We start from the raw sequence: 27,603 nt of genomic DNA on the forward strand, positions 1-27,603 counted from the left end.
AAAATGATGTGGTGAAAAAGAAATGGGGAGTACAAACAGGTTGAATAACAAACCAGTACACTAGAGAAAGTGCAAAATAAAGATCTCTTCAGCAAGAGAATAGCATACTAGAACAGCAAAAATATCAAAGGTATACTCATTACAAACAGTCTTAGTGAAACAGAGGCAGCAAGCCTATGAATCCTGTCTAGTGTCCATCTGTAATGAAATTAACATTTGCATTGAGGTTAGAGGTTTATACTCTGTTCAGAGTGACAATCTCCAAGCTGCGTCCTGCCGGATGTGAAGTCACAGGGCGCTGTGCTGGTTGGGTGGTGAGATTTCGTCACTTTGAAGAGAGTATAAACCTCTAACCCAATGCGATTTTAATTTGTTACACTGTGAGTGCGCATTTGGTTGTGCCTTTTATGTCCATATAAATACCTTTGCCTATACTATCTGCACCATTGTTTTGCCTTCTCTTTCCTCTGCGGTGGATTCCTGTTATAAAGCTAGATATACAGATGGACACCAGACAGGATTGATAGGCTTGCTGCCTCTGTTTCACTAAGACTGTTTGTAATGAGTATACCTTTGATATTTTTGCTGCTCCAGTATGCGATTCTCTTGCTGAAGAGATCTTTATTTTGCACTTTTTCTATTGCACTGGTTTGTTATTCAATCTGTTTGCACCCCCCTTTTCTTTTTCACACCGTAATTATTTAAACACCCAATTTGTAATTATCGCCTTTAATTTAGCTGATAACACCAGGGTTTCACTTACTTTTGCCCATACCCTGACTCTTAAATACTCATGGTTTGTCTAAGTCATGCATCATTTTGGTTCAAAAGACATGGCATTGGTTAATATAAACCCTATTGGATATTTAAGGAAAGACTGGTTTTCATTCAAGAAGGTTATCGTGGAAAATCTATGGCATTTCCATAATTCTCATTGGGATTCACAAACTTTTTCTCGCAACTCTTTGCAGGTGTGAGAAGGGAACAAGCTGAGTAGATACAGTATGTCTGATATCTCTTGTTTTTAGTAGAATAGTTAAACTATTGTAGCCTAAACGTCTAATGTGAATTCACACTTCCATTTTCATGCCCTTAACCAAATGTCATAACCACTTTACAGCAGTGCTCAGCTGGGCGCTGGGCTTGTTTTAGGCAGGGTTGAATTTCTGTTAAATAGAGGCTTGCATTAATTATGTAGTTTGAATATTGGACATTTCCCAGCTTGCCTAAGTAAATCTCTTTATAGCCATTGTGCAAGAATATTTGATTCCTTGTAGTGTTTAAGTGACTGAGAATCGCTCTCTTGGCAGTCATAAAAACAGAAAGTTAAATGTGTTGTGCAGATGTGCAGTTCTATATCCACACTATGCTATGGATTATTTATTTTCTAGATCCTCCTCGGTCTTTTAAACCTCTTTAGTGGGTTAAAGGTGTAGTTTCATTTAGCATCACATAGTACAGTACTTGCAGTAAAGTAAAAGCACTCACCCATGTAATGCATTTTCTACTGTTATCTTTAGCCTCATAGCTTGAGATCTGTAATAGCTCTGTGCCAAAGAGACGAAAAATAAATATCCCAAAATGCACATTGCGTTGGGCTTCCATTGGGGATTTATTGGAAGCGCATTCATAATACCCCAGGATTCAAACCCTGAAAACGTAGTTCCCATTTTTTATTTACTAAAATCCTGCATAAGTCTGCAATGGACTTTTTAACGGAACATATTGAATACCCGTAATGGCAGCATTCCTACAACTGTTTGATATGGACAATAGGGGCATGGCCAGAAAAGAAAGTGGTAGAAGGATTGCAGTGACTGATCCCAGGTACATTGGTCAGTCACGAGTCACCCAAGGTTTTTATGTGCAGGTCAACATTTGTCTTCAGCAGGAGAGGCCAACATCAGTCCTTGAGGGTCAGCTTTTAAGAATATCTCTGCTTCAGCACAGGTGGTGCAAACTGACGGAGCCACTGATTGAGCCACATGTGCTAAAGCAGTGATATCGTTAAAAGCTGACGGTTGGTGGCCCTTGAGGACTGGAGTTGGCCACCCCTGGTCTACAGGAACTCCCTGCCATTATGGCTGCCACGTTTTGCATCTGAAGAATCGCAGGATTCTATTAGGGACTGAACGTCGCTGCTGCTGGAGCAATGTATAAAGGAAACATCACTGAGAAGACCTTCCTCATGCGAGTTTCCGGTGCTCATTTTTACTTCATAGGGAAATGTCTCATTGATCAGAGTGTTGAAAGTAACTACAGTTTACATATACACGCTATGTAGAGTCACTATAGCTTGCTGACTGTATATGATCATTTGTGTCTGCTTTCCTCTACATTTCTGTTTGATTTCTTTCATATTAATCACAGGAATGTGAAGCATTAAAAGTGGCCTATTACACACAAGCGGTTTGGATGTTGAGGCTTCTATGGCTCCTATTCAATATGCTGAGAAGACCTCTTTCCACTGCTGGAGAAGAGTTCACCTCCATTGTAAGTTAATAGGGCTCAAACCTTCTTCAGCACAGGAAAGGAAGATTCACAGCATATTGAATGAGCCTAGTATCCAAATGATTAAGATTTGGGAATTGTGGAATGTTGGGAATTCTCGGAGGTTGAAAATATTAATATACTGCCTTCCAATGAGCGATAAAAGGCAAACTGTAAAATAAATGTAGTAACGATCTGGTGTACTGCATTTCTAATAGCTAACTAGACTGTACATAATGTAAATAAATTGAGACTTCTAAATAATCCCAAAATTATCATTTATTTTGCAGTCAAAAAACATACCAAATCTGAATGTCCTCCCGAAGGATCGAGGTCCATGTGTGAGCTTTGACAGGCCCCTTCAAGAGTTTTTTGTTCTGATTTCTCCGGGATTCCTCCATTGAGCTTTAGTCTACTTTCCTATTTGTTTAACAAACAAATAAATATGGTTAAGTAGCATAATAGTTTTAATGGGTCTGAAAGGAAAATATAATTGGCAATAATTGCTAAACTAAGAGATTAGTGACTTTTTCCACACACTTCTTCCCATGTATCCACCATGGAAAGTAGACCAGAAACTGATGGATACTCTCCATGGTGTATACAAATGTTCAGAACATGGGACATGCGAAGCATGCTGCCCTCAGTGGTGGAGTTTAGCTGTTACACAACATATAGTGGGGTGCCCAAAGGGATTTACGTTACATTATTATCGTTTATCTGTAAAGCGCCAGCATATTCCGCGGTGCGGTACAATGGGCGTACAGAGTTATGTATATTACATTAACAGAATGACGCACACTAATATTTCTCCAAACGTAAAACTACTAAAGGATTTCTGTGATTAGCACATCATGGAAATAAAAATATATAGAATATCTACCTACTGTATGTGTGTATCATTTAACAGGCACATGCTTTCGTACCCACTCTATACTTATGCCTGAACAACCTCACTATTCATACTGTCCTTTCTGCGACTCTGCTTTGAGCAATAACCATGAATGATGAACACAAAGAAGGTTGAAAAGGTTTTTTGTTCTCATTTGTATGACATCTTTACAATGTTTTTTTGTTCTTTCTCTCACATGTCTCTCATATATCTCTCTCTCATATGTCTCTCTCTCCCCCGTATGTCTCTCTCTCATATGTCTCTCTCTCCCCATATGTCTCTCTCCTCATATGTCTCTCTCTCTCCCTCTCTGTCTCTCTCTGTCTCGCTCTCTCTATCTCGTTCTCTCATATGTCTCTCTTACTCTCTTTCTCACTCTTTCTTTTTCTCTTTCTCTCATATCTATTTCTCTCTCGTCTCTCTCTCGTCTCTCTCTCGTCTTTCTCTCGTCTCTCTCTCGTCTCTCTCTCGTCTCTCTCATGTCTCTCATATCTCTCATATCTCTCTCTTCTCCATGCTTGGGCTACATAAGAATACATATTAGGAAATGATCTGATATCACATGATAATCAAGTGACATGTTTTTGTACATTATCGCTTCTAAAATAGCCATCCTCTTTCTCTCTGACAGAACTGTGCGAACCTGGGATGTTAACAATGAAAAGAAGCATAAAACTGTCTTTAAGCCAAGATCTATGCAGGGTAAACGCGTCATTCCCACTTGCTGCACTTATAGCAGGGATGGCAAACTTATAGCAGCTGGCTGCCAGGATGGATCCATCCAGATCTGGGATCGGAATATGAATGTAAGTACCTTTATGTCATGACATTTTCTGGCTCACTATGACATCGTACAAATGTGCTACTCGTGGAAAGACAATGAATGTGCATGGGAATAGAAATTAAACAATGCGCCAAGTAACAGTGCATGGGAGTTGCAGAAATGACACACTCAATACCAAACATGAGGATGATGTTGAGGGCCATAAAGAGAAGTAGCAGGAGGTCTGAGCGCTTGTAGAAAATAGTGGTACCGTATTGAATTTTAAAAATAAATCTACACAGGTTGAACATTGAGACAAAGCTCTTTTTATTTATTTTTAGGAATGTTAATGCAATATTTATTGTCCACGCACAGAAAGGGAAAATAGCCTTCTTAAAATTGATTATTTTTTTTGCTTAGGAAAGAAAGGGAAATTCTTCAAAAAAACAAGAAGAAATGGTACTAAGGGGTTGAAACAAAATGTAGGGGTACTCGGCCATTACTCTGAGGACTCAAAGGTAACTTTATGTAACCTCTTGTTGCTCTCCCATGCTCCAAGACCCAACTTAAAGGTGCATTCCACTTCAATCTATTCAAAAATAATTGTTGGCAAATAAATAATGGACATTCCTGCAATCTTTAAGTGAGAAAATCACTGTACCTATGTTATAACAGTTGGACAAAAATGACATTGTCTGATTACGCTAGTGCTCTCACTTGGGAAGGATTGCTTAGCGAGAATGAGAAGCAGAGGATTCTGGGAGAAGTAATATGAACCATGGTGTTACTGTGACACAATGGCAATCCTTGAAAACTAAAATAGTTAATGTCAGTAGATTTTGAGGTTTGTTTGGATAGACTTAGGGTAGCATTTGAGTACTGATTTCTTATAACACTGAACCCATGAGTTAGAGAATGCGAACCTGATGAATAGGGAAGTGAAAATGACTATTGCCCGCATCACGACCACCGGCAAGCCAATCACGGGGGGGACATGAGGATTGCACATGGTCTTAGTTAGTAATTGGTCCCCCTTGACTGTGCCCAGTATAACAAGCTTTGACTCTAGTTCTCACCCATTGCACTTAATCATGTGGGTTCCCAGTGACGAGGAATTAGTGCCGCTGCTCCTCTGCACTCCTTGTTAAGAAACGGAAGAAAAAAATATGGCGTTTGGAGGGACTTCTACTTCTTTTATATTGGAAATTGACAAACTAGGATTAAAAAATATGTGGTCAAAATCTATGGTCAAACTACAAGAATGTATAGAAGAAGGCGATTGGAAACAAGGGGGTATATTCATGACAGTGTGATGGCTATTCACTTGTGGCTAATGACTAATAGCCAATTAATATATCCCCGGGTTTTTTGTCAGCGTGCCACTACGAATAAAATACTTTACTGATGATACAACCCAATGTATCATATTCATTTAGCAGCATAAAGGTTCTATTTTGTGAATTATTTGGCTCAATGTGTCCTAAGACCATGAAATATATGTCATTTTCGTTTCTAATGCTGTTTTTCTCAGTCTATTACACTTATCCTGGGGAGAAATGGTTCGAAATGTTTAAACTCTGAGGCAAACATGTTTTTCAAAAAGCCTGTTTTCATCCTCCAGCTACAGTATGCTGCTCATGCCTGTATATACAGCACTGATATATTGCTTTCTATGGGCTGCGTTGTTCGTTCTAGCATTATTAGTATGCATGATAGACCACCGTTTATGAGGTCTCACTTTATGCATGTGTGAGGTATTCTTACTTACGTCAGTGGTTTTTCCATTCGTTTCCCATCTACTGACCAGTACTGCTTTTAATAGTTCTTCTATCTGTTATTTCGTTACCTACAGCATAGATTTAGTTCCCATAAAATTTCATTAAGAGCCTGTGGGAATTTTAATTGTTTTGTGATGTACGGGTAATGTATCTATATTGTGAGTTTTAACTTTTTTTGGAGTTCATTTGTTATACATACACTTTATCATTTCTCGTGAGTTCATGAAAGTTATGAACTTATTTTTTTTAAAAACATTAGCATTGAGGCTTCACTAAATCCAGCCCTCTATGTAATTTGTCTATTTTATCTTGGGGGAACTATTTATTAACTGTGAGTTGAAAAATTGTTGTCTTTAATAAACCATTTTATACTACACCCATGTACGGTATTAGTTGAGAAGCTATATCTGCTGGGGCTTCTCATAGTTGGGAGTACAAATGTAAGTAGGTGTTAAAACATGAACACATTTTGGAATTAGAAGTTACTTATTATTAAGTCACCAGGTCCCCACAGTTCCACATTGTCTTTTCTTAATGGCAGCAGTATGTAAAATAAAGTGAGACTCCATGGTAGCATGTCTTCTGTCTTCCCCATCAGGCTTTGCACACATTTGAATTGGCCGCGGCTCCATAATGCTCTTGGTTGAATTAACCTATTAGCAGTCACGGTATCCGCTTAGTCTGCCCAAATTTCAGACTTTTAAAACGTAGCCTTTTTTAGTGTCTAATACCGTCTTGCATTGTTTTCTGAATTTGTTGCAGCTGCTCCTGTCTCATTTATAGACTATTTAATTTTTTCATAATAATGAAGAAAAAAAAAGAGTTCACCTTTCCTTTAAAATGTGTCCTTCACGCTTGATAAAACACAGATTGTTGTTGTATTTCTTTATCTCTGGCAACCTACACTATACTTTGTCTGAGGTCTGCTGTCCATATTAAAGTACAGTTGTTACTTTTGATCATATGGTTCCTTTGACATGAAGAAAACATAGCTGCCAAAGACCTACAGTAAATAGGAGTAGGAAGGAGGGTCCAAAATTACTATTTTGCTGTAATACCTCATATTCTAACAGGGACTCTGCAGTCATTGATGGTGACATGTTTCACTACTTACTATACAATTCCATTCTGTACACACAGTTTAGGGGGCTACTGATAACGTCTTAAATGATGTAAGTGTAATTCTACAGTTTGGTCTTTTCAGTAAGCAAATCCTTTGTAATATACAACCATCCAGATTTTACATGCCTGACTCCAGCCTTGTGAAGCTGTCAATGTGAGGCATACATAGCTAAGCAGTCTGGACAATATCCGGGTGCCCCCAAAGAGCTGACATCGATGGGCTCTCAATGTAATATATGACCTACCTGAATCTCATCTCCCAGCTTCAGAACAGCCATGATTTATTGGGCTATTTATTCTGAGGCCAAACATTAGTATTTAAGCCATTATAAACAAAATAGTAAATGTTTAATTTAGCAGGTCCACTAGTAGCTCAGTCTTGTGTATACAGAAACTAAAATCCCAGCCAAAAAAATGTGAAACATTCTCGCAGGCTACATGCGATTTTCTTTTCATTGAACTATCATAAGATAGGTAGCGACATTATGTGGCATAAGTGTTCCAAAAAGTGACTGAAATGTGATTTTTGTTTTATTGATTGGACTAAGACTATTCAAATGTTTTGAAGTAGGTTCTGTCTGGGTTATTTGCAGATTGGGATGACTTTTCTTGGATCACAATCGTTGTTATTTATGAACTTTCAGGACCTCAGGGTTTCCATTTTCTTTCGATCTTTCATTCTGAAATGAGTAGTACTATAATGAAGTATGTGCAGCCTAAGCCGTGGAGCTCTTAGATATTTCAGATATCCTAATCCTTTAAGCCTATAGGGGAACCATGTTGAATGGTTTTGAAGCAAAAGGTGGCACTGTGTGCTCATTTGCATGCCATTTCCCAGAATCCCTTGCTGCAGTGGAAGTGCTGTGTGCTTGGTGATAATGGTGAAAGGCGGGGTTGCAGACCTGTCTAAGACATGCAAATGAGCACACAGTAATATTTCCATTTCCAATATATAGCCAAGACATTACCTCTTCTTTGCGGCGGCACTAGGTCCTATATAATAATAGGACTCGATAATGGCTCGTCAGAGTTGACTAGGGGTTGTAGAGGCAGAACGTAAAGAAAAATGGTTGCCATTGTCGAAATGCGATCAAGAGAGGGGAGAAGACATACAGACAAATTAGAAAATGGTGTTAAACTATTTCTTTCTGTATTTTTTTTAAATAGTGCAGGACATGCTCAGCGGGCAAGATACTAACATTATAGGAGTTAAACTAATATGGGCTTCAGGGGTGGGGGGGGGGGGAGGGGAGGAGAGGTTGCTGTTTTAATTTGTTATAGTATCCTGTTTTCCTGTTATAGGAATATGGAAGTATACAGAGATACTCACAGAAATATAATGCAGTAGTATGTGTCTGGAAATTAGGGTAGGACTTCCCCCTTTCCTATACAATGTGTTTACACAAATGCATATAATCATAGTGTTGCCTGAACGCCCAGTCAAGTAATAATATATTTTGTTAAATAGTGCATTTCCTCTTACACAAGGCTAGAATGGTCGTTTTTTTTAATAGCATGTTTAGCTTCTTTGTGTGATCATTGGTATTGCACTCATTTGTATATGTGAAGATTGATTAATTAGTGTCCCTTATACATTGTATTGCACTGGTTTGACCTCACTTGGCTTTTCCTGTCTTCCTTGTTACCCCATGTCCACTCCTGCTATTCTAACTATTATTCTATCAGCTGGATATGCCAAAGTAGTAAGAATGAGGCAGATTTTGACTTGAGGAGACGTGCCAGGGAAAAGAATTTCCATGCGGTATTCAGCAATGTGATTCAAAACTGCTGGAGTGAAGCTCTGTGTCTTTTTTTCCAATATAAAATATTTAATGCTATGACTGTCATGTATGGTACATTTTGGGAAGTACAAAACTCTGCATTCTCAAATTGTAACCAAAAATTGAATGGATAGAAGTGCTGTCTAAGCACCTAGATGTTCCCAGGATGCTCTGTCAGCCTTTTTCTAGAGAGCAGTTCTCCGTATGGAACGTGTACAAGAGCAACTGGAAGATTAAGTGAAGAATGTGTGCAGAAAGAGAGACGTGGACGCATCTTACAGTCACCGATTGTTCATTAGCACTGCTAATTACTCACTGAGATTTATAATGGCTCAGAGGTCAAAAGGTGTGTGTTGGGGCAGGAATGTTGAAAAGGAATCAAATGGTTTACCAAAGCTCTCGGTAGAGGAGCTATGCTATAATTGGGACCCTTTTCATAAAAATTCAAATTTAAGCCTACTTATGCAAGTGTGTGTGTGTGTGTATGTACAGCAGGGCCCCGCTTCTCGGCGCTCCGCTTTTCGGCAATCCGCTGATACGGCGGCACCGAGAAGGGGGCCGCCATGATGAATTTGAAATCGCGCATGCGCAGAATGGGCGGGTGCGCCCGGCGCGCATGCGCAGACCGCAGGTTGCACATGCGCATGTAAGGGGGTCACTCCCGTTTTCCCTTTGCCCCCTGCCATACCCCTGTGGCAGTGGGGGAAGGGGACGGCGACTTCTCCCGGTTGGCGCCGCCATCTGGGCCGGCGCCGTCGGGGTCCTGATGCTCGCACATGCGCAGATAGCCGTGGCGGCCATGTTGTGGTTGGCGCGAGGTTCGCGCAATGCGCAGAGATTGGCAAGGGTAGTGGTGGCCATTACAAGTGTGCAGGAGCTCTGGGAGGTTGCGCAGGCGCAGTTACGCATAGCGGTGGCCATTACAGCTTCGCACAGGCGCAGTAGAGATCGCGCACGCGGTCCCCATAGGAAAGAGGTCCTGAGTGGACTACATCTCCCAGCAGCCTCTGGGGAATGCCCTATGATCCCTGTCACCTGCAGCCAGCCAGCCACTGAGACTTTGTTACGCCGATGCTCGCCACAAACCGGGACCGGACCGCGGGGCTGAGGTGGGGTTATATAATCACGACCTTAGTCCACGCAGACTGATCCGGAGTGCGCAGTTCGTAGTCGTACATCGCAGGGTCAGGATTGGAGAAGGCAGCATCGTCGTTAATGAAGCAGGAGTTCGGCAACAGGAAGTCAGGAGATCCCCGCTTCAGCTTAGGAGCGTGAGTGCGGGGGTGGCTTCTGCGCGAAGAGCGGCCTCGGCCCATGACGCCGATCTCAGCAGGAGGAGACAGCAGGCTGGACGAAGTTCACCGCAGGGCAGCGTCGGGAAGAACCAACGCTTCAGCGCAGAAGTCCAAGGCAGGTCACTGCAAGAGGATCGCAGCAAGCCGCAGGAAAGGAAGGGTAGCCACTGCTAGGAGGGAATGCAGCAGGTACCGGTGCTGACAACACGCTTCAGCACAGACGTCCCGGGTAGGCAACTGCAGGAGAATAGCAGCAGGCCAGTGCTGGCATCAACGCTTCAGCACAGACGTCCAGGGCAGGCCACTGTAAGGATATAGCAGCAGGCCAGTGCTGGCATCAACGCTTCAGCACAGACGTCCAGGGTAGGCCACTGCAAGGAGATAGCAGCAGGCCAGTGCTGGCAACAACGCTTCAGCACAGACGTCCAGGGTAGGCCACTGCAAGGAGATAGCAGCAGGCCAGTGCTGGCAACAACGCTTCAGCACAGACGTCCAGGACCAGGCCTCTGGATACTCAGGAACTTGAAGGTAAGAACACTAGGAGAGAGGCCTGGGGTGGTTTGTGGCAGAGTCAGTAACATAGAGATATGAATAGTTATGCTCGGCGCTGGTTCAGAGCCAACGCCTAGAATATAAAGGGCGGAGATCCAATCACAGGAGGAGGGTGTGTGAGAATTCCTCCAATGAAGTAGCACAGGGCAGAAGCTGCAATGAGAGGCAGCACCTGTGCCATAGATTGCCAGAGGAAGCTTGCAACTGCACAGGTCTGCAAGGCTGCAGTCAAAGCCAGTAGTGGATTCCTTACAGACTTGCAGATTCTCTGCAGCAGGGAATTGGTTACATTGTTGTGTGCAGAGTCAGGAAGCAGACTGTGAAGCACATGAGTCAGTCAGACTTAGGAGACAGAGGGGGAAAGAAGGGGGGCAGAGAGCTGCGAGCTTCTGCCCTAGGCCTGTAATCCCCAGGCTAGAGTTGAGGCCCTGACTTCCCACTAGTGAGGGTGGGTGGTCACAGGGACAGGCCCTAGTACAGGAATCTGTCACATTAGAGAGAGAGGGAAGTGTCAAGGCCCAGAGACTGTTGCAGCACCATTACAGAGGTTTGGGATCAGACCTCAAGCACAGCAGCAGCCAACCGGGTGGGATCGCCAACCGGGTGGGACGCTTCTTCACCGTCGGATCCTGTGCGAAGTCTGTTTGCAGGTCCGAGTGCTGGAGCGCTCGGCAGGTAACATCCATAAGTGCACCAACTATAAATCAGTACATAGTGGCTGCGCAGTCACACACATACCTTACTTTGGGGGTGGGGTTGTGGTGTGGGGAGTTGGACACGGGGTGGGTACACGGTGATGGGTCGCGTCCTGCGAGACGTGTTAGCTACTGTGTCTCCTAGAAGAGAGACACTTAATGTATGACATGTGTAACGGGTATTCCCCCACCCAATCGCATATAGTGTGTGTGTGTGCGGGGAACCTAATGTTACCAGGTGTGGTGCGTTATACCTGTCATGCTCACAGGAGGCCTGAGTCTCCGCTAGTGAGAGCCTGGGGTGAATCTCGGGAACGTTCTGGGTTTCAGCGCCTCCACCTGTGTAGGGTTCTAGGAATGTAGACGGTTGCATACACAGGACCACATATACAATAAGCACATACACGGAGATGTATATAACCACTTTACTGTAAATGCAGAATAATCACACACGTCATAATAATACTTCCCCTAGGGGGTAACTCCACAGCATATAACGCAGTCCAAAGTGTCTTTCACTCCACTAGGAGTGTACCTTACGCCCACCACCGTGTACCCTCACACCGTGTCCACAGTTAACCCTTTTGTCCCGTGGTCAGCGCTGCCACTATGTGAGAATATAGATATATAGTTAGGTGATTCGTTGGTGCACTTATAAAGGTACCTGCCGAGTGCTCCTGCACTCGAGCCAGCTATCAGCTTCGAAAAGGATCCGCCGCTTTGTGATCCCGTCTGCGATCCGGTCCTTCCTTACACAAGGGTCCGCCAGGGGCGATCCCACCCTGGCGTTAGTCTTTTGTCTCTTTGGGGCCTAGGCTTGAGCCCAAGCCTCTTCTCGGGGAGCGCAGTGTCCGCTGTGTCCCTAACTAACACTGGTACTAAGGTGGCAGGGTCCCTAACCTAGGGCCTGTCCCTGTAGCACCACAAGCTGAGAGGGGCTCAGGACCTAACTGGGGCCTAGGGGGCTGCTGGCCTAATGCAGTGGGTCACAGACCCCTGCACTCACCTCCTTCCCCTGGCTCTTCCTGGTCCTGACTGACTAGCGTGGTCCCCAGCGCGTGAAAAGTATCCAATTCTCTGAGCAGGGGATTCGGCCACCCTATTGGCTCCCTGACGCCACTTGACCTAGCCCCTGTGCATCCTGGGGGCTGTAGTCTTCTTGGGAGCTAATCTCCCATTGGCCACCTCGCGCGCACCTCGTCTGCGCATGCGCAAAGCTCCCAGTGGGCCGCCGGCTGCAGAGACTAACTGCGCATGCGCGAGCATTTACAATGGCGGCCCCCGCTAGCCGGGTGCGCCGCAGAGCCTCCCAAGGCTCAGAACGCTCCCTGCTCCGGCCCCCACCTTTGGAAGCAGCCGGCGAGTCCGTCGCTGGCTCCGGCGGCACCCGGGACCGGGTACATATGCATGGTTATGGTTACTGTTAGTAAAGTCACTGTTCTTTTATATGCTGTGTGCGTGGTATTATATTATTGTCCTGTGAGGAACAACTCCCGCTCTGCTGGGAGCCATCACAGGTGGATTCGCTGCACCCTATAGTATTGTTCAGGAGGATACACCCCAGGCTCTCATTGGTGGAGGCTCAGGCCTCCTGTGAGCCTAACAGATAAAGCACCACACTGGGTAATACATATAGCTCCCCTCACATGCACCCTATATGCGATTGGGTGGGGGAATATGGGTTACACGCAGAACAGCGAAAATGCCGGTTTGCGCATGCGCACCACTGAAAATCGCCGGATCCACTTTCCGGAGATTTTCACTATACAGCTGGCCTCTGGAACGGAACCCGCCATATACCCGGGGCCCTGCTGTGTGTATATTATGGTGGGTGAAAAGGTGACTAAAAACCCTCCACCATATAGCATATAAAAATATTACTAGTGAGCACATTCACATGTCTTAGACATGTCTGCAACCCTGCCCTTCACCATTATCACCTAGTATACAGTTCTTCCACTGCCGCAAGAGATTCTGGGAAATTACATGCAAATGAGCACACAGTGACTGACACCTTTTGTCTCAAGACCACATTACATGGTTAAACCCTTAAGCCAATGCATGCTGCATTGAGGCAAAAGGTGGCACTGTGTTCTTTGGGAATGATTTAAATGATTTAACATGTCCCTATATTTTTTTTTGTTTCAGTCCATACAGTAGGCAGGAAAGAGCAAAACAAAGGAAGAAAGACACATTCTATAGAGAAGTACTGTTACTATTCAGTAAATTACAAATGAGGTGTGTGTGTGTGTGTGTGTGTGTGTGTGTGTGTGTGTGTGTGTGTGTGTGTGTGTGTGTGTGTGTGTGTGTGTGTGTGTGTGTGTGTGTGTGTGTGTGTGTGTGTGTGTGTGTGTGTGTGTGTGTGTGTGTGTGTGTGTGTGTGCAAAACTTAGACACTTTATACAATGTATAGTCCTGGGAAAGACTCAGTCTGGCAGCAAGTATAGGCAAAGATTTTTATTTTATTTATTCAATTGTATTTGATTTTCACTGTATGTTTTGTTTGATTTAACTGTTTTATGGTTGCATTTTTTTTTTGTACATTTTGTACGACATTACTTTTTTTGTACTATTACAGGCATACCCCACATTAACATACGCAATGGGACCGGAGCATGTATGTAAAGTGAAAATGTACTTAAAGTGAAGCACTACCTTTTCCCCACTTATTGATGCATGTACTGTACTGCAATTGTCATATACGTGCATAACTGATGTAAATAAGGCGTTTGTAACAGGCTCTATAGTCTCCCCGCTTGCGCACAGCTTCGGTACAGGTAGGGAGCCGGTATTGCTGTTAAGGACGTGCTGAATGGCGCATGTGTGAGCTGCCGTTTGCCTATTGAGCGAGATGTACTTACTCGCGAGTGTACTTAAAGTGAGTGTACTTAAACCGGGGTATGCCTGTATTACACGTTATACTAATCATTCTATGTATCTTTTTCTCTTATTAAGACCACTATCTATCATTACTATTACTACTAGTATTTAACATTTTACCTATGAATTTTTAAGTGCCATCGAGCATATTTTTTTTGCCTCTATTTGTCTTGCACATATAGCAATGTATCATTTATAACGTGTATATGTAGCTCCCTCCCTGTATTTTAATCTGCCTGTATACAACTACTGTACAGTTCTAAAAATAAAATAATGATCCTTGTATTGTAATGTAACATGAGCAGAATACCGACAGGCTCTGAAATACAATACAGAGGGGCCTGACACCACATTGCTTTTTATTTATTTATAAAAATGATTTACTAGGAAGTAATACATTGAGACTTGCCTCTTGTTTTCAAGTATGTCCTGGGCTCAGAGTTATGATGACAAATACATGGTTACATTAAATGAACAGTGGTTATACATTATATTTAAAGACATTGCATGAACAGTTAAAGATGATATGTTATACGCGTATATAACAGTTACAGACCAGATTAAAATGTGAGACAGCTGAAGTCTTGAAAGAACTTAGACTGGTGGCGGTTTTGAGAGTCTCCGGTAGATTGTAAAAGTTGTGAGGTGCACGGTAAGAAAAAGAGGAGCGGTCGGATTCTTTGTTAAACCTTGGGACCGTGAGCTGTCTTTTGGAGTCCGATCTCAGATGCTGCATGTGGTAGGGGTGAGGAGGTTGACCAGAAAGTATTTGATGGGAAGACAGGAAAGATGAACTTTGTGCCTAGACTCAAGTGATGACAATCTAGTTCTTTGAGCATTTCGCAGTGATGTGTGTTGTGCATTGGCAAACAAAACGGTATATTGAATTGTAGAGGGTGTCAAGTTTGCTAAGGTGGGTTTGAGGTGCCGAGTCATATACTATGTCCCCATAGTCAATAATTGTCATTAGCATCTGCTGTGCTATACGCTTTCTGACCAGGATTTGTTCCTGTAAAGTACACCTAGTTTGGCATAGGTTTTGGATGTCAGGGTATCAATGTGCATCCCAAATGTTAAATGGGAGTCAAACCACATGCCCAAGTATTTAAAACTAGTAACAGGAGTTAGGGTGGTAGAGTTGGTTCTGATCTGTAGCTCCCTCATTGGTAGCTTTAGACATGTAGCCATGGTCCCAAATACCATTGTTACAGTTTTTTCAATGTTTATATGTTATCAGTTTGTTTTTGAAAATCCAATGTTCATGTCTTGAAAAATCTTTTAAGTATGTGTTAAAGGTCAGAAAGGTTAGGGCTGTGTGCATATAATATTGTGTCATCCGTATACATGTGCACTGAAGCTCCTCTACAAGCTGTAGATAGATCACTGATGAAGACTGAAGAGAGTTGGGGCCCTAGAACAGAGACTTACGGGACACCGCAGGTGATATCCATGGGGTTGGCGTTATTGCCCGAGATACACATCAGGATCCCGGTATGAGTGAAACAAGTTTAAGCATGTTCCCCTATTTCAAAGCACTGAAGTTTGTTTAGCAAGATAACATGATCAACGAGTTTTTGGAAAATCTAGGAATATTGTACCAGTAAGTTGTCCCAGTTCCACGACGTACTGGATTTCATTGCAAAGTTTTTGGAGGGTAGTCACCGTGGAGTGTTTTGGGCAAAAGCCAGATTTGAATTGGCTAAGCAAATTTGTCTTGGTATAGTAATCGCTTAATTGTGAGTGAACACATTTTCCCCTGACTTTGGATAGTGTTGGGAGAAGAGAGTAGTTTGAGACAGTGTTTTTGTCCCCACTTTTGAAGATTGGGACAATTCTGGCATTTTTCCAGGTCTTGAGGATATGGCCTGAAGACAAAATAGAGTTGATTAGGGAAGCAAGTGGTTTGGCAATGGCTAGGGTACCAAATCGTAGGAACTTTGATTACAGTAAGTTAGGTCCACATTGTCTGCTTGGTTTTAATTTGAGGAGCACTTGTGTAATCTCCATGCCAGGTAGGATACTAGAGGATTGGGTTCTGTTGGGACTAGAGGAGAGAATCCAGTCTAGCAAGGAATGGTCGTGAGATTTTAGGTTTGTCCATGTGGGTTGGGAAATTAGTTAGGTTAGGTTTAGTGACTTGAGTTGTCTGGATTTTGTTGTTTTTAGGTTCATGCCAATTGAAGTCGAAATCCCCAAGAACTACCCACAATTTTTGCCATCTAGGATACACACACACACACACACACACACACACACACACACACACACACACACACACACACACACACACACACACACACACACACACACGTGTATATGTATATCTGTGGGTGGGTTTGTACATGTATATATAATTATTTTTAAGAATATTTTGCATAAATGAAGACCACACATGCACTGGAATGAAAACACATTAGATAATGCCTTTTTGTTACCTAGAACAGGGGTGCGCAAACTGTAGGGTGTGCCCCCCGGTGGGGCTCAAGACTTTTTTTGGGAGGGTCACTGCGGTTAGAGAGGCCCTGCGCTGAGCGCGAGCCCTCTGTAACTCTCATACCCAGCTTCAGTTCATGCGTCTCCATGACGCCGTGGGTCACATGACGCCACAGAGGTAAAGGGGAGAGCGGGCAGAGGGAGCGCAGCGCAGGAAGTTTACATACCCCTGACCTAGAAGATGCCAACTGTCCACAATTATGTCCAAAGAAGAGAAAACCCCAAATAATCGCACACTACTAAATATGCAAAAAATTGCATTTATTCATGAAAAAAACTAGTACAACATTCACATGGAAATAGAATTGTAAATGCAGTGTATAATAAAGCGGGGGGGTTTTTATTCTTCAGTTTGTATTATGTTACATATGTTCCTGCATATATGTACATTTTCTTTGCAGGGACAATAGTGTTGTGGGCTGTTTATTTTCTCTGTTTTGTTGTGAGATTCTGGCAGGCGTTACGGCTCTTGGGCAAAGCTTTGCAAATTGGTAGCAGGCTCTTCAGTTCAATGTTATTTACCCAACACAGCTCTTGGTCGCACTGAATGAATTGCTGTATGTTTGCATGGTTGAATCTCAATTTTCTCCTGTACAGGAAATGTAAAATGTTTTGCAATTACATTACATCTTCCCTCAACCATTTTATTGTTGGGGTTAAGGTATTTTAAAATAGTCAAGTTTGTCTTTTTTATGATCAAATGACTTGATCTTGCTGTAACCATCGCTAAGCCCCCTTGTAATGGATTGATAGACATGAAATTGTATCAGTGTTCGAGTTTGTAGTAGTCCCCCGTAACCCCTCTGTTCTGGTAAGTTGTTGCCGTGTTTGTGCATTGTGTTGGCTCTGGACAGAATAAGCAAAGTTTGCAATACCCCCCTTTCCACACAATGCAATGCCCCCTCTCCCCACACACACAATGCAATACCCCCCTTTCCACACAATGCAATGCCCCCTCTCCCCACACACACAATGCAATACCCCCCTTTCCACACAATGCAATGCCCCCTCTCCCCACACACACAATGCAATACCCCCCTTTCCACACAATGCAATGCCCCCTCTCCCCACACACACAATGCAATACCCCCCTTTCCACACAATGCAATGCCCCCTCTCCCCACACACACAATGCAATACCCCCCTTTCCACACAATGCAATGCCCCCTCTCCCCACACACACAATGCAATACCCCCCTTTCCACACAATGCAATGCCCCCTCTCCCCACACACACACAATGCAATACCCCCCTTTCCACACAATGCAACACCCCACACACAATGCAATTCACCCCCCCCCCCCCCACACACACACAATGCAATACCCCCCTTAGACAATGCAACCACCCACACACCCAATGCAATACACCCCCCCCCCACACACAATGCAATACCCCCCTTAGACAATGCAACCACCCACACACACAATGCAATATACCCCCCCACACACACACACACAGTGCAATACACCCCCCCCACACACACACACACACACAATGCAATGCTCTCCCTCCCACACAATGCAATGTCCCCACTTCCCACACAATGCAATACCCCCCCAACCACACACAATGCAATACCCCCCCCCCCCCACACACACACAATGCAATACCCCCTTTACGCGGTGTGCAGAGGGTGAAATTAAATTCTTGCTTTATTGCGCCACTTCCTTTAACAAGGCAAAACATACAAAAAGAAACAAAATAAAGGCCTACTCCACTTTGGAGAATAACTAAACCTTTGCTCCAGCCCTTTCTAACTGGGTGGGTAGCTAAGCTGGTTACCACCCTAAACATATTATATCCATGTCTAGTCCAGACTATCTTTCTGCCCTGCTGTCACGTAAGTTCTAGTAGCTACAGGCAGTGACAGGCTATCCTGTGGGGTTTACCCCCCTCACGTAGCCTCCTTGCGTGGCAAGAGAGGAGGTGACTCTTGATTTGTGTTGCAGCCAATCATGGTGCAGACCCTGTGCCTTCCTTTTTTGCTTTAGGGAGGATGCCTTCCAAATTATAGTCAGTGCCTTCCCACCCGGGGAAGGGAGAGGAGCTCAGCTCCTGGGGCTGAGGGAACCAAGATCTGTGCATAGCACAAGGCCTCAGCATTATCTGCTGGCCAGCACCATTCAAGGGCCTGAAACCAATTCTCCACTATATGCAAACGCTGTTATAGTGGCAGTGGCCGCATCAAATAAAGACCCCTTTTATATACGTCTGGCTAAGTCGCAGTCAATTGGACAGAAGTATAGGTTAAAAGACTGTCATGGTAGGGACTGCCTGCAGCTCTGCATGTACCTGTAGCCTAGGCAAAATCTCCCAGAGGGAGGAGGGAGGGGGGGGGCAGCGATAAATATATCTATATAGATGTATACACACACACTCACACTAGTCCAACAATAAAGTCTCTTATCTGTTTCTGTTGTAGCTGTAGGGGAAGACCTCTCTGCTATCCTGGGTCAGCATCCTTGTGTGCTATGGCACTCTCTGTGTCCAGGTATAGAGGTCTTGTCCCTTTGTCTTGCTGTCAGCATACAGTCCTTTTGTGTTCATCAAGGCATCATATTTTCCTCAGGTCAGCCCAGTTGTGGGCTAAGGAAATCTCTGCAATCCTCTTTCTCCGTATGTCAGCCCAAATGTAAGCTAAGGAATCTCTCCTGTTTCTCACATCAGGCTTTTTCTAAGAGTCCTAATCAGCCAGGTGGAGTCTGGTTGATTGCCTGTGTGCAATTAATCAGCACACTGCTAGATTTAGAGGCAGTTTCTCTCAAACAGTGATAAGTCCATGTTACAACCCCCTACACAATACAATGCCCCCTCCACACAATGAAATACCACCTCTTACACCAGGCCTGCACAACATACGGCCCGCGGGCCGCATGCGGCCCGCCTGGCCTCTCTGTGCGGCCCGCGATGACTCCGGCCGGGCGCCAGTTAATTAAAAAATAAATAAAGTTTAAAAAAAAGTTTTAAAAAATGGCGGCGATCCCTCCCTCCCCGCCCCAGGGTTTTGCGGTGCGCGGGGAGGGTTGGTGGGGGTGAAAAACGGGCTGGTGGGGGGTGGTGTTGAAAAACGGGCTGGTGGGGGTGAAAAATGGGCTGGTGCAGGGGTGGGGGTGTAAAACGGGCTGCTGGTGGGGGGGCAAACGGAGGGGTGTGGTGGGGGGAGAAGGGGTGGGGGGAGAGGGGGGAGAGAGGGGGCAGAAGGGAGAGAGGGGGCAGAAGGGAGAGAGGGGAGGGAGAAGGGGTGGGGGGAGAGGGGGAAGCCAGAAGAGAGAGGGGGCAGAAGGGAGAGAGGGGAGGGAGACGGGAGAGAGGTGGGGGGGAGGCAGAAGGGAGAGAGGAGGCAGAAAGGAGAGAGGAGGCAGAAGGGGGAAGGGAGAGAGAGGGGGGGGCAGAAGGGAGAGAGAGGGGGGGGCAGGAGGGAGAGTGGGGGGGCAGAAGGGAGAGAGTGGGGGCAGAAGGGAGAGAGTGGGGGCAGAAGGGAGAGAGAGGGGGGGGGAGAAGGGAGAGGGAGAGGGTGGGAGAAGGGAGGGAGAGGGTGGGAGAAGGGAGAGGGAGGGGGGGAGGTATGAGGAGGGGAGGGTTGAGGTATGAGGAGGGGGAGATGTAATGTTTTTTTTCTGTATCACAATAAGAAAACCGTTAAGTAAAAGTTGCGCGCTAAAAGATATTTTTTCGTGGTAGGTGCGCTATGGGTTCGGGGGGGAGGGGCTGCTCCTTTCATTTGTCCCGGGCCCCATGATTTCTGTTGGCGGCCCTGTGGGTGATGTGAGGTGCAGGGGGAAGAGGGTGATGGGTGATGTGAGGTGCAGGGGGGGAGGGTGATGGGAGGTGCAGGGGGGAGGGTGATGGGTGATGTGAGGTGCAGGGGGGTGATTGGAGGTGCAGGGGAGGGGTCAATGGAGGTGCAAGGGGGGGGTGATTGGAGGTGCATGGGGGGTGATTTGAGGTGAATGGGGGGTGATTGGAGGTGCAAGGGGGGTGATTGGAGGTGCAAGGGGGGTGATTGGAGGTGCAAGGGGGGTGATTGTAGGTGCAAGGGGGGTGATTGTAGGTGCAGGGGGGGTGGTTGGAGGTGCATGGGGGGTGATTTGAGGTGCATGGGGGTGATTTAAGGTGCAAGGGGGGTGATTTAAAGTGCAAGGGGGGTGATTTGAGGTGCAAGGGGGGGAGAGTGATGTGAGATGCAAGGGGGGGAGAGTGATGTGAGGTGCAAGGGGGGAGAGTGATGTGAGGTGCAAGGGGGGAGAGTGATGTGAGGTGCAAGGGGGGAGAGCGATGTGAGGTTTAAGGGGGGAGAGGGATGTGAGGTGCAGGGGGGTGTGATGTGTGTGCTGTGCAGGGGGGAATTGTGTGTTTGATGTGGAGGGGGAGTATTATGTGTGTGGGTGAGGGGGAGAGATGGGGTATGAGAGATAGATGGGGAGTATCGCAAAGGTTGATAGTGAGGGGTTCTGGTGGAGATATGAGGATGATGAGGGGTGCTGGGGGAGATATGAGGATGATGATGATGAGGTGCTGGAGGAGAGATGCTGATGATGATGATTTTACCCGTGCGGCCCAATTTTTTTTTCCTTGGAGCAGTTCGGCCCTTCTCACTTTACGAGTTGTGCAGGCCTGTCCTACACAATGCAAAACCACCCCTCCCACTAAATGAAATATAAACCTCCCCCCCCCCCCACCACGCACACAGCACATACACACAAAATACAACATATAACACACCTTTTGCTGGTGGCCTATGGCCTCTCCCACACCGGGCTCCTCTCCCGTCGGTGTGTACTGGAAGTAGGGCACTCAGGTCGGGCCCATGACAATTATCCCGGCTCCCTCCTATGTCGGCAGCCCTGATATCAGTACTGTACCTATTTTAAGTTGGAAAAAGAGTGGACAAACAATAAAATCAATTAAAAAAACATATAAAATCTGCATCCGATGGTTTCAAATCAAACAAATATATACAGCAAGCAGGGAAAAAATAATAACATAAATCTCAACCAGCATGGGTGAGTATATACACAAAGGTGATGTTACAAATATTATTATAGTGTATCATTATCTCAGTAATCCCAAATCACAAGGAGGGGTTAATAATTAACCCTTTATGGATGAAGGAATTACCATCCAGCTGGAGACAGACAATCTAACAGTCAAGGCAAAACATGGTGGAAAATGCAGTAAATCACTAATAGAAGAGTAGATTTTGTGGTGATATAACTGATACCAAAATGATACAGTAAGCCCTGGGGGAACACCCTTTTGTATATAGTGTTTTATATTTCTCTATCCATGAATAACCCAGTTGTAATGCACTTGCATATGTTGGTATAAGAAAGATGTTCTAGCAAAAGCAAATCTATTATGAGTCTGTCATAACTAAAATTATAAGCGCCTGCCAAGGAACTAATATTTCATCTGTATTGTGCCATCCACACGGTTCCTGCAGTATACTAGAGATGCTAACACAGACCCCAATTGTTACAGCAAGCAATCTATCAGCTGTTTAATACTATAATTAGCTGTGATTACGGTCGGAGGCACCTCAATATGCTAACTGAAGCATATGTAACGCAGTTATTTTCCCATAATTAGCAGAGAGCACCGCTTAGTGGATACATCAGCAACAAACAGAGTATACTCGCCAAACAGATGGATTAAAGGTTCAGCGGTATCAGCATATAAAAGGCAGCAGGCAGTCCAATATATGCAAAAGATTTTCTCCAAGTTAGTGATGGAGAGAGGCTGTCGGCTGCTATCCGCCTCTGCACACAGTTCCGCCGACCACAAAACATGCAGGACATGTGGATGGAAGACCGCCACAGCAGACACTTGCTCCCAGATAGCTTGCCACCGATCAAAGATGCAGAAATGAAGACGGCCAATGCGGCGTTTCGCTAGGTGCTTCGTCAGGGGCGTGTCCAGAATTCAATCAGGGGGGGACTAAATACCCAGGATACGTGACGTAGCAGTTGTGTTCAGCTGCTACAGATGAATTCAAAAGAGAGATTCAGTAAGGGAAGGTGTTTCAAAATAAAAACAATATACACCAATGAGAGACAATAATAAATAAATAAATGAAAAGGGGAAGGACAAACAAACAGAAGGAATATCCCATAGGTAAAATAAATGTTAAACCTAGGTAACCATATACTAGTAAAATTACAGAAATGATGAAAAACTCAAATCTTCGTTTAGACCCCTTGGGGCAACACTATCCAAGTTGAAAATCCAACGACTTTCACGTTTCAAAAGTTCAGCTTCTAGATCACCCCCTCTATTGTTAAGGGTTACTTTTTCAATACCCCAAGCTGTTAACCCTTTAGTGGAGTTAGCTTGTTTTGAGTAAACGTGCCTAGCAACACTAGTTAGCTTTTTACATCTAGCCAAGTCTTTAGGAGCATTCCTGATGTTACAAGCATGCGCTAAAATGTGAGTTTTAAATTCCCTAGAGGTCATCCCTACGTATAAGAGATAACAGGGACCCATGAGGGCATGTATAAGTCCCTTCGTGTTGCCATTAAAGAAATCCCTCACAGTGAACCTACGACTCACTGCTATTTGTAAAAGTTTTCCTTTTGCTTACATAGGTGCAGCACTTACATTTGCCACATTGAAAAGTGCCACTAGTGATATTTTTTAAAGGGTCAATCTTCTCGAAGTGGCTATCCACTAGCTTATCACCTATGTTTTCTGCTCTTCTGGTCGTCATTTGGACATGAGTCCCAATATGCTGATCCAAAGTTTGTTCACTCTTAAGGATTCCCCAATTACGGTGTAAAACCCTCCTTATCTCGTCCCATTGCTGGCAAAAAGTAGAGATAAACCTGATTTGCGGACAGGGGACATTGATGGTATCCTTAATGTTTGGTATTTCTATCCGCATGATTTACCCGGTAAAGTGCTCGTTTAAAACATCTTTTGCTGTGTCCTCTCTCTGCAAACAGGAACTCCTGCTCTTTAATCCTAGATCTAAAGGTAGCTTTAGAAGAACAGTTCCGTTTTAGTCTATACAGCTAACCGATATGAATGCCCCTTTTTAAGGGAGCTGGATGATAGCTATTAAAATGTAATAGGGTTTTGGTGGAAGTACTCTTCCTGAATACATCTGTTGCTATCCTCAAATCACTAGTAATCTGGATGTTCAGAGCGAGAAAAGAAACGGATGTATCTGATATTTCTTGAGTGAGTCTGATATTCAAATTGTTTTCATTGAGGATACCGATAAATTCCTGACACTGGACGACGTCTCCCTCCCATAGGAAGAAGACGTTGTCAATATATCTAATCCAGAGAGGAATATGATCGGTGTAGATAGTCAAATCGCTAATGAAAACATACTTGGCCTACCTCCATCCAAGAAAGAGGTTTGCATATGATGGGGGCATATTTGGCCCCCATCGCCGTACCTCTTACTTGGATGTAATACTTTTTATCAAAAATAAAGTAATTGTGTTAGAATGAAGGTCAGTAATTGAACAACAAATTCACACATGCTGCTAGTATCTGAATGCTGCATATTAAAGAAATACTTAACCACAGTAAGGACATCTTCATGTGCGATATTTGAGTATAAAGACTCCACATCACATGTAATCAGGAGAGTGCCAGGTTGGACCGCAATATCCTGTAATCTCAGTAGGACATCAGACGTGTCTCTAATGAATGACGGCAAGCATAGACATGTGGCTGCAAAAAAGAATCAATAAAGGTATAAATATTTTCATTCAACCCCCCAATCCCTGAAACTATCGGGCGTCCCGGGGGGCAATGTAGATCTTTGTGTACCTTTGGGAGGAGGTATAGGGTTGGAGTTACTGGATTCCTGACCCTTAAGAACTTGGATTCTCTCAATGTAATGGTCCCAGTGTCTAATGCACCTGAGATGATGGAATGAATCTTCATCTTAAAGTTCACTGTGGGGTCCAAGTGAACTCTTTTATAATTGAGTGAGTTGGAGAGTTGACGATACACTTCGTTGGTCTACATGTCAATGGGCCACATGACGGTATTGCCCCCGTTGTCAGAGGGCTTGTATATTACATCCTTCAATTTAAGTTCCAGGATAGACTGATTTTCTTTAAATGTTAGATTCCTTCTTCTAGGATTTTTATGAATAATATCCATAAGCTCTTTTTTAACAATTTTATAGAAAGTGTCTATGGCAGGGCTTATTTGAAAAGAAGGGGTAAAAGTTGTGTTTTTTTTTTTTATTTGTACCACTTTCCTGCGTAGACAGAGATTTCCCTTCATTCTCTACAGCCAAAGAGACCATGTCCTGCAGCGGTTTCCAATCTAAGGTAGACAGGTCACCTTCCTTTGCGTAGAATTTTTTCAGAAGTAATTTTCTACAAACACAGATATTTTAAGTTAGTCGCTACTTTGAGTACAGTACCAAGCCTTGTCTGGTGTGTCGAGTCGGACAAAACTTCAGACATGATCCTAGCAAGTGTTCGAATGAATCCAATACTAAAGTTAAGTGTACAAAGAAATGTTTCTCCTTGTCTACTGGAAGGATATACATCTTTTACCATCCTGCAACCCCCTTCTAAACTTCTACTGTAAGTAGGAGAAAGTATCTTAAACGAATTTAATTTCAAGTCTGTTGGTGTTGCTATCTTCAAGGAGGGATAGCCAATAGATAGTGAGGATGACACAAGAAGAGGATTCTGGGAAAGGAAATGGCAACTACTGCGACTCGTATGGTACAGTGGCAATAGACTGATTTAAAAATATACATATTTCAATTAGGGTACTGTTTGTAATTGGCCACTTGCATAAGATGTGTTTAGCACAAATATTGCAACTTTGTGTCTTTTCAAACATATATTCTAGTTTAGTGAAGTATCCAAGGATAAATTGGCTAAGCTCAGCCAGTCTCTTAACATGTTATTAGTCCATGGGTGTTTCTGTGTGATAAAAAAAGTACTCTTTTATGGATCCGGGCCATAGTGTCTAGCCTTTTTGCATTATGAGGTCTTTGAAGGTCTAAGAAGAGGATCTAATGCCAATTAAAAACGATGGGGACATATTATATGGCACGGTACCCTAAACCCACCTTGGCAAACTTGATACCCTCTACAATTAAATATGCCGTTTTGTCCTACAATGCAACTACAACACACATCACTGTGAAATGCTCAAAGAACTAGATTGGTCATCACTTGAGTCTATGCGCAAAGTTCAAATTTCCTGTCTTGCCTTCAAATACTTTCTGGCCAAGCTACCAAGCTACCTGAACAAGCTCCTCACCCCTACCACATGCAGCACTTATCACCTGAGATCAGACTCCAAAAGACTGTTCATGGTACCAAGGCTCAACAAAGTATCCGGCCGCTTCTCCTTCTCTTAACGTGCACCCCAAAACTGGAACAATGTACCGGAGACTCTCGCTGCTTACCCCACCAGTCTAAGTTCTTTCAAAACTAAAGCCGTCTCACATTTTAATCTGGTCTGTAACTGTTATATACGCCTATAACATATATTATCTCTAACTGTGCATGCAATGTCTTGTATATAATGTATAACCTTGCTCACTTAATATAACTATGTATTTGTAACCATGCATCTGTTATCATAACGCTGTGCCCAGGACATACTTAAAAGCGAAAGGTAACTTTCAATGTATTACTTCCTGGTAAAACATGTAACAAATAAAATAAAAGGATCTCTCTCCCATGAGAGAGACCATTAAAGTGCGTAATCACCAGATATGCTAGAAAAGAATACAACATGAGTTCCAAGATGCACTGTTACAGTATGCAGCTTGCAAGTCCTGTTTAGTTTTCCAGTCAGTTTGTGCATGGTCTGTACTAGCCTTGATTAAAAATGTGATATTAATAGTTCAAAACCTCTCATATTTGGCTTAATCCATAAAGGAGCTGCAGCCATTTAACTGAAACGGATCATTAAAAAACAGTCAAGTCTTATCCCATTCAGATGCCTGTGCAATGCTCTTCAAAATGCTTTGAATAATTACCTGGGCGCACACTAAAACGTACCGACACTTACATATGTCAAGTACAACTAAACTGCTACAACAGATGTGGTTACACACAGGGTCAAGTAGAGAACAGCTTGTTTTAAGATAAATAAAATGAGAAACCAGACAAACTATAAAAGCATGAATGCAAAAATGATCACTGCTGATCACATCCTGAAGCATGTAATAGTCTGAAACTTTTTTATTTGAATCTTTTGATTATCCATCCTCAAAGGAGCGTAATTATGAGTGTTGGTTACACAACCTTGGCAAGCTCAATACACAGTTACACAGTGTTATATATTTATATATTTCATTGTCGCAACTGGAGCGCTACTAGGAAAGTGACCTCAAATATACAGCAGTAAATAAATAAGCCCCAATGCCCACCCAATGTGACAGATTATTTAGCTCATTTCTATATGTTTTTTCTAATAAGTATGGGTTCAATCTTTTGGCCAAAATCTGTTGAGCTGTAACCACGTCAAGGTATAAACCCTATCCGCAGGTACCTACACTAGCAATGTTTTACTGGGCCCTTTGCATTTCCTCCACTGCCAAGAGGGGGAAAAAAGAAACCAAACTAATAGTCCATAGCATGTGATGCGTGACATGTATACGGAACCAAAGGGGCATGCCATGCAGGTTTTTTTGTTTTTTTTTTCAAACAAATTTAGGGTGTAATTTAAGAGAAAAAAAATCCAAAGTGGCTGTTTTTGACCGAAAACCCCCATTCTCATCAAAAAAATTTGGGGGGCTGAAAGTGGACGCTTCAAACTTTCAGTAAGACTTTTATTGTGGGGGAAATTAACCAGTTGTCCATTCTAAATACAAATATATGTATTTATTTTTCTTAATTTCTTAATATTATTTAAACAGGTGT

The 27,603-nt window shown here is 43.8% G+C and overlaps 1 protein-coding gene across 2 annotated transcripts in view; it reads left to right on the forward strand.

The window, feature by feature from the left end:
• WDR70 (WD repeat domain 70) overlaps window positions 1-27,603 on the forward strand; it is a 344,061-nt gene that overhangs the window by 188,999 nt on the left and 127,459 nt on the right. For both annotated transcript variants that reach the window (XM_075588451.1, XM_075588456.1), the window contains one exon: window positions 4,014-4,188. In XM_075588451.1, the coding sequence (XP_075444566.1) occupies window positions 4,014-4,188 (175 nt within the window). The remainder of the gene's footprint in view (window positions 1-4,013; window positions 4,189-27,603) is intronic.

The sequence above is a fragment of the Ascaphus truei genome, chromosome 1 (assembly GCF_040206685.1).
Source record: "Ascaphus truei isolate aAscTru1 chromosome 1, aAscTru1.hap1, whole genome shotgun sequence".
In the NCBI taxonomy this organism is placed as follows: Eukaryota; Metazoa; Chordata; class Amphibia; order Anura; family Ascaphidae; genus Ascaphus; species Ascaphus truei.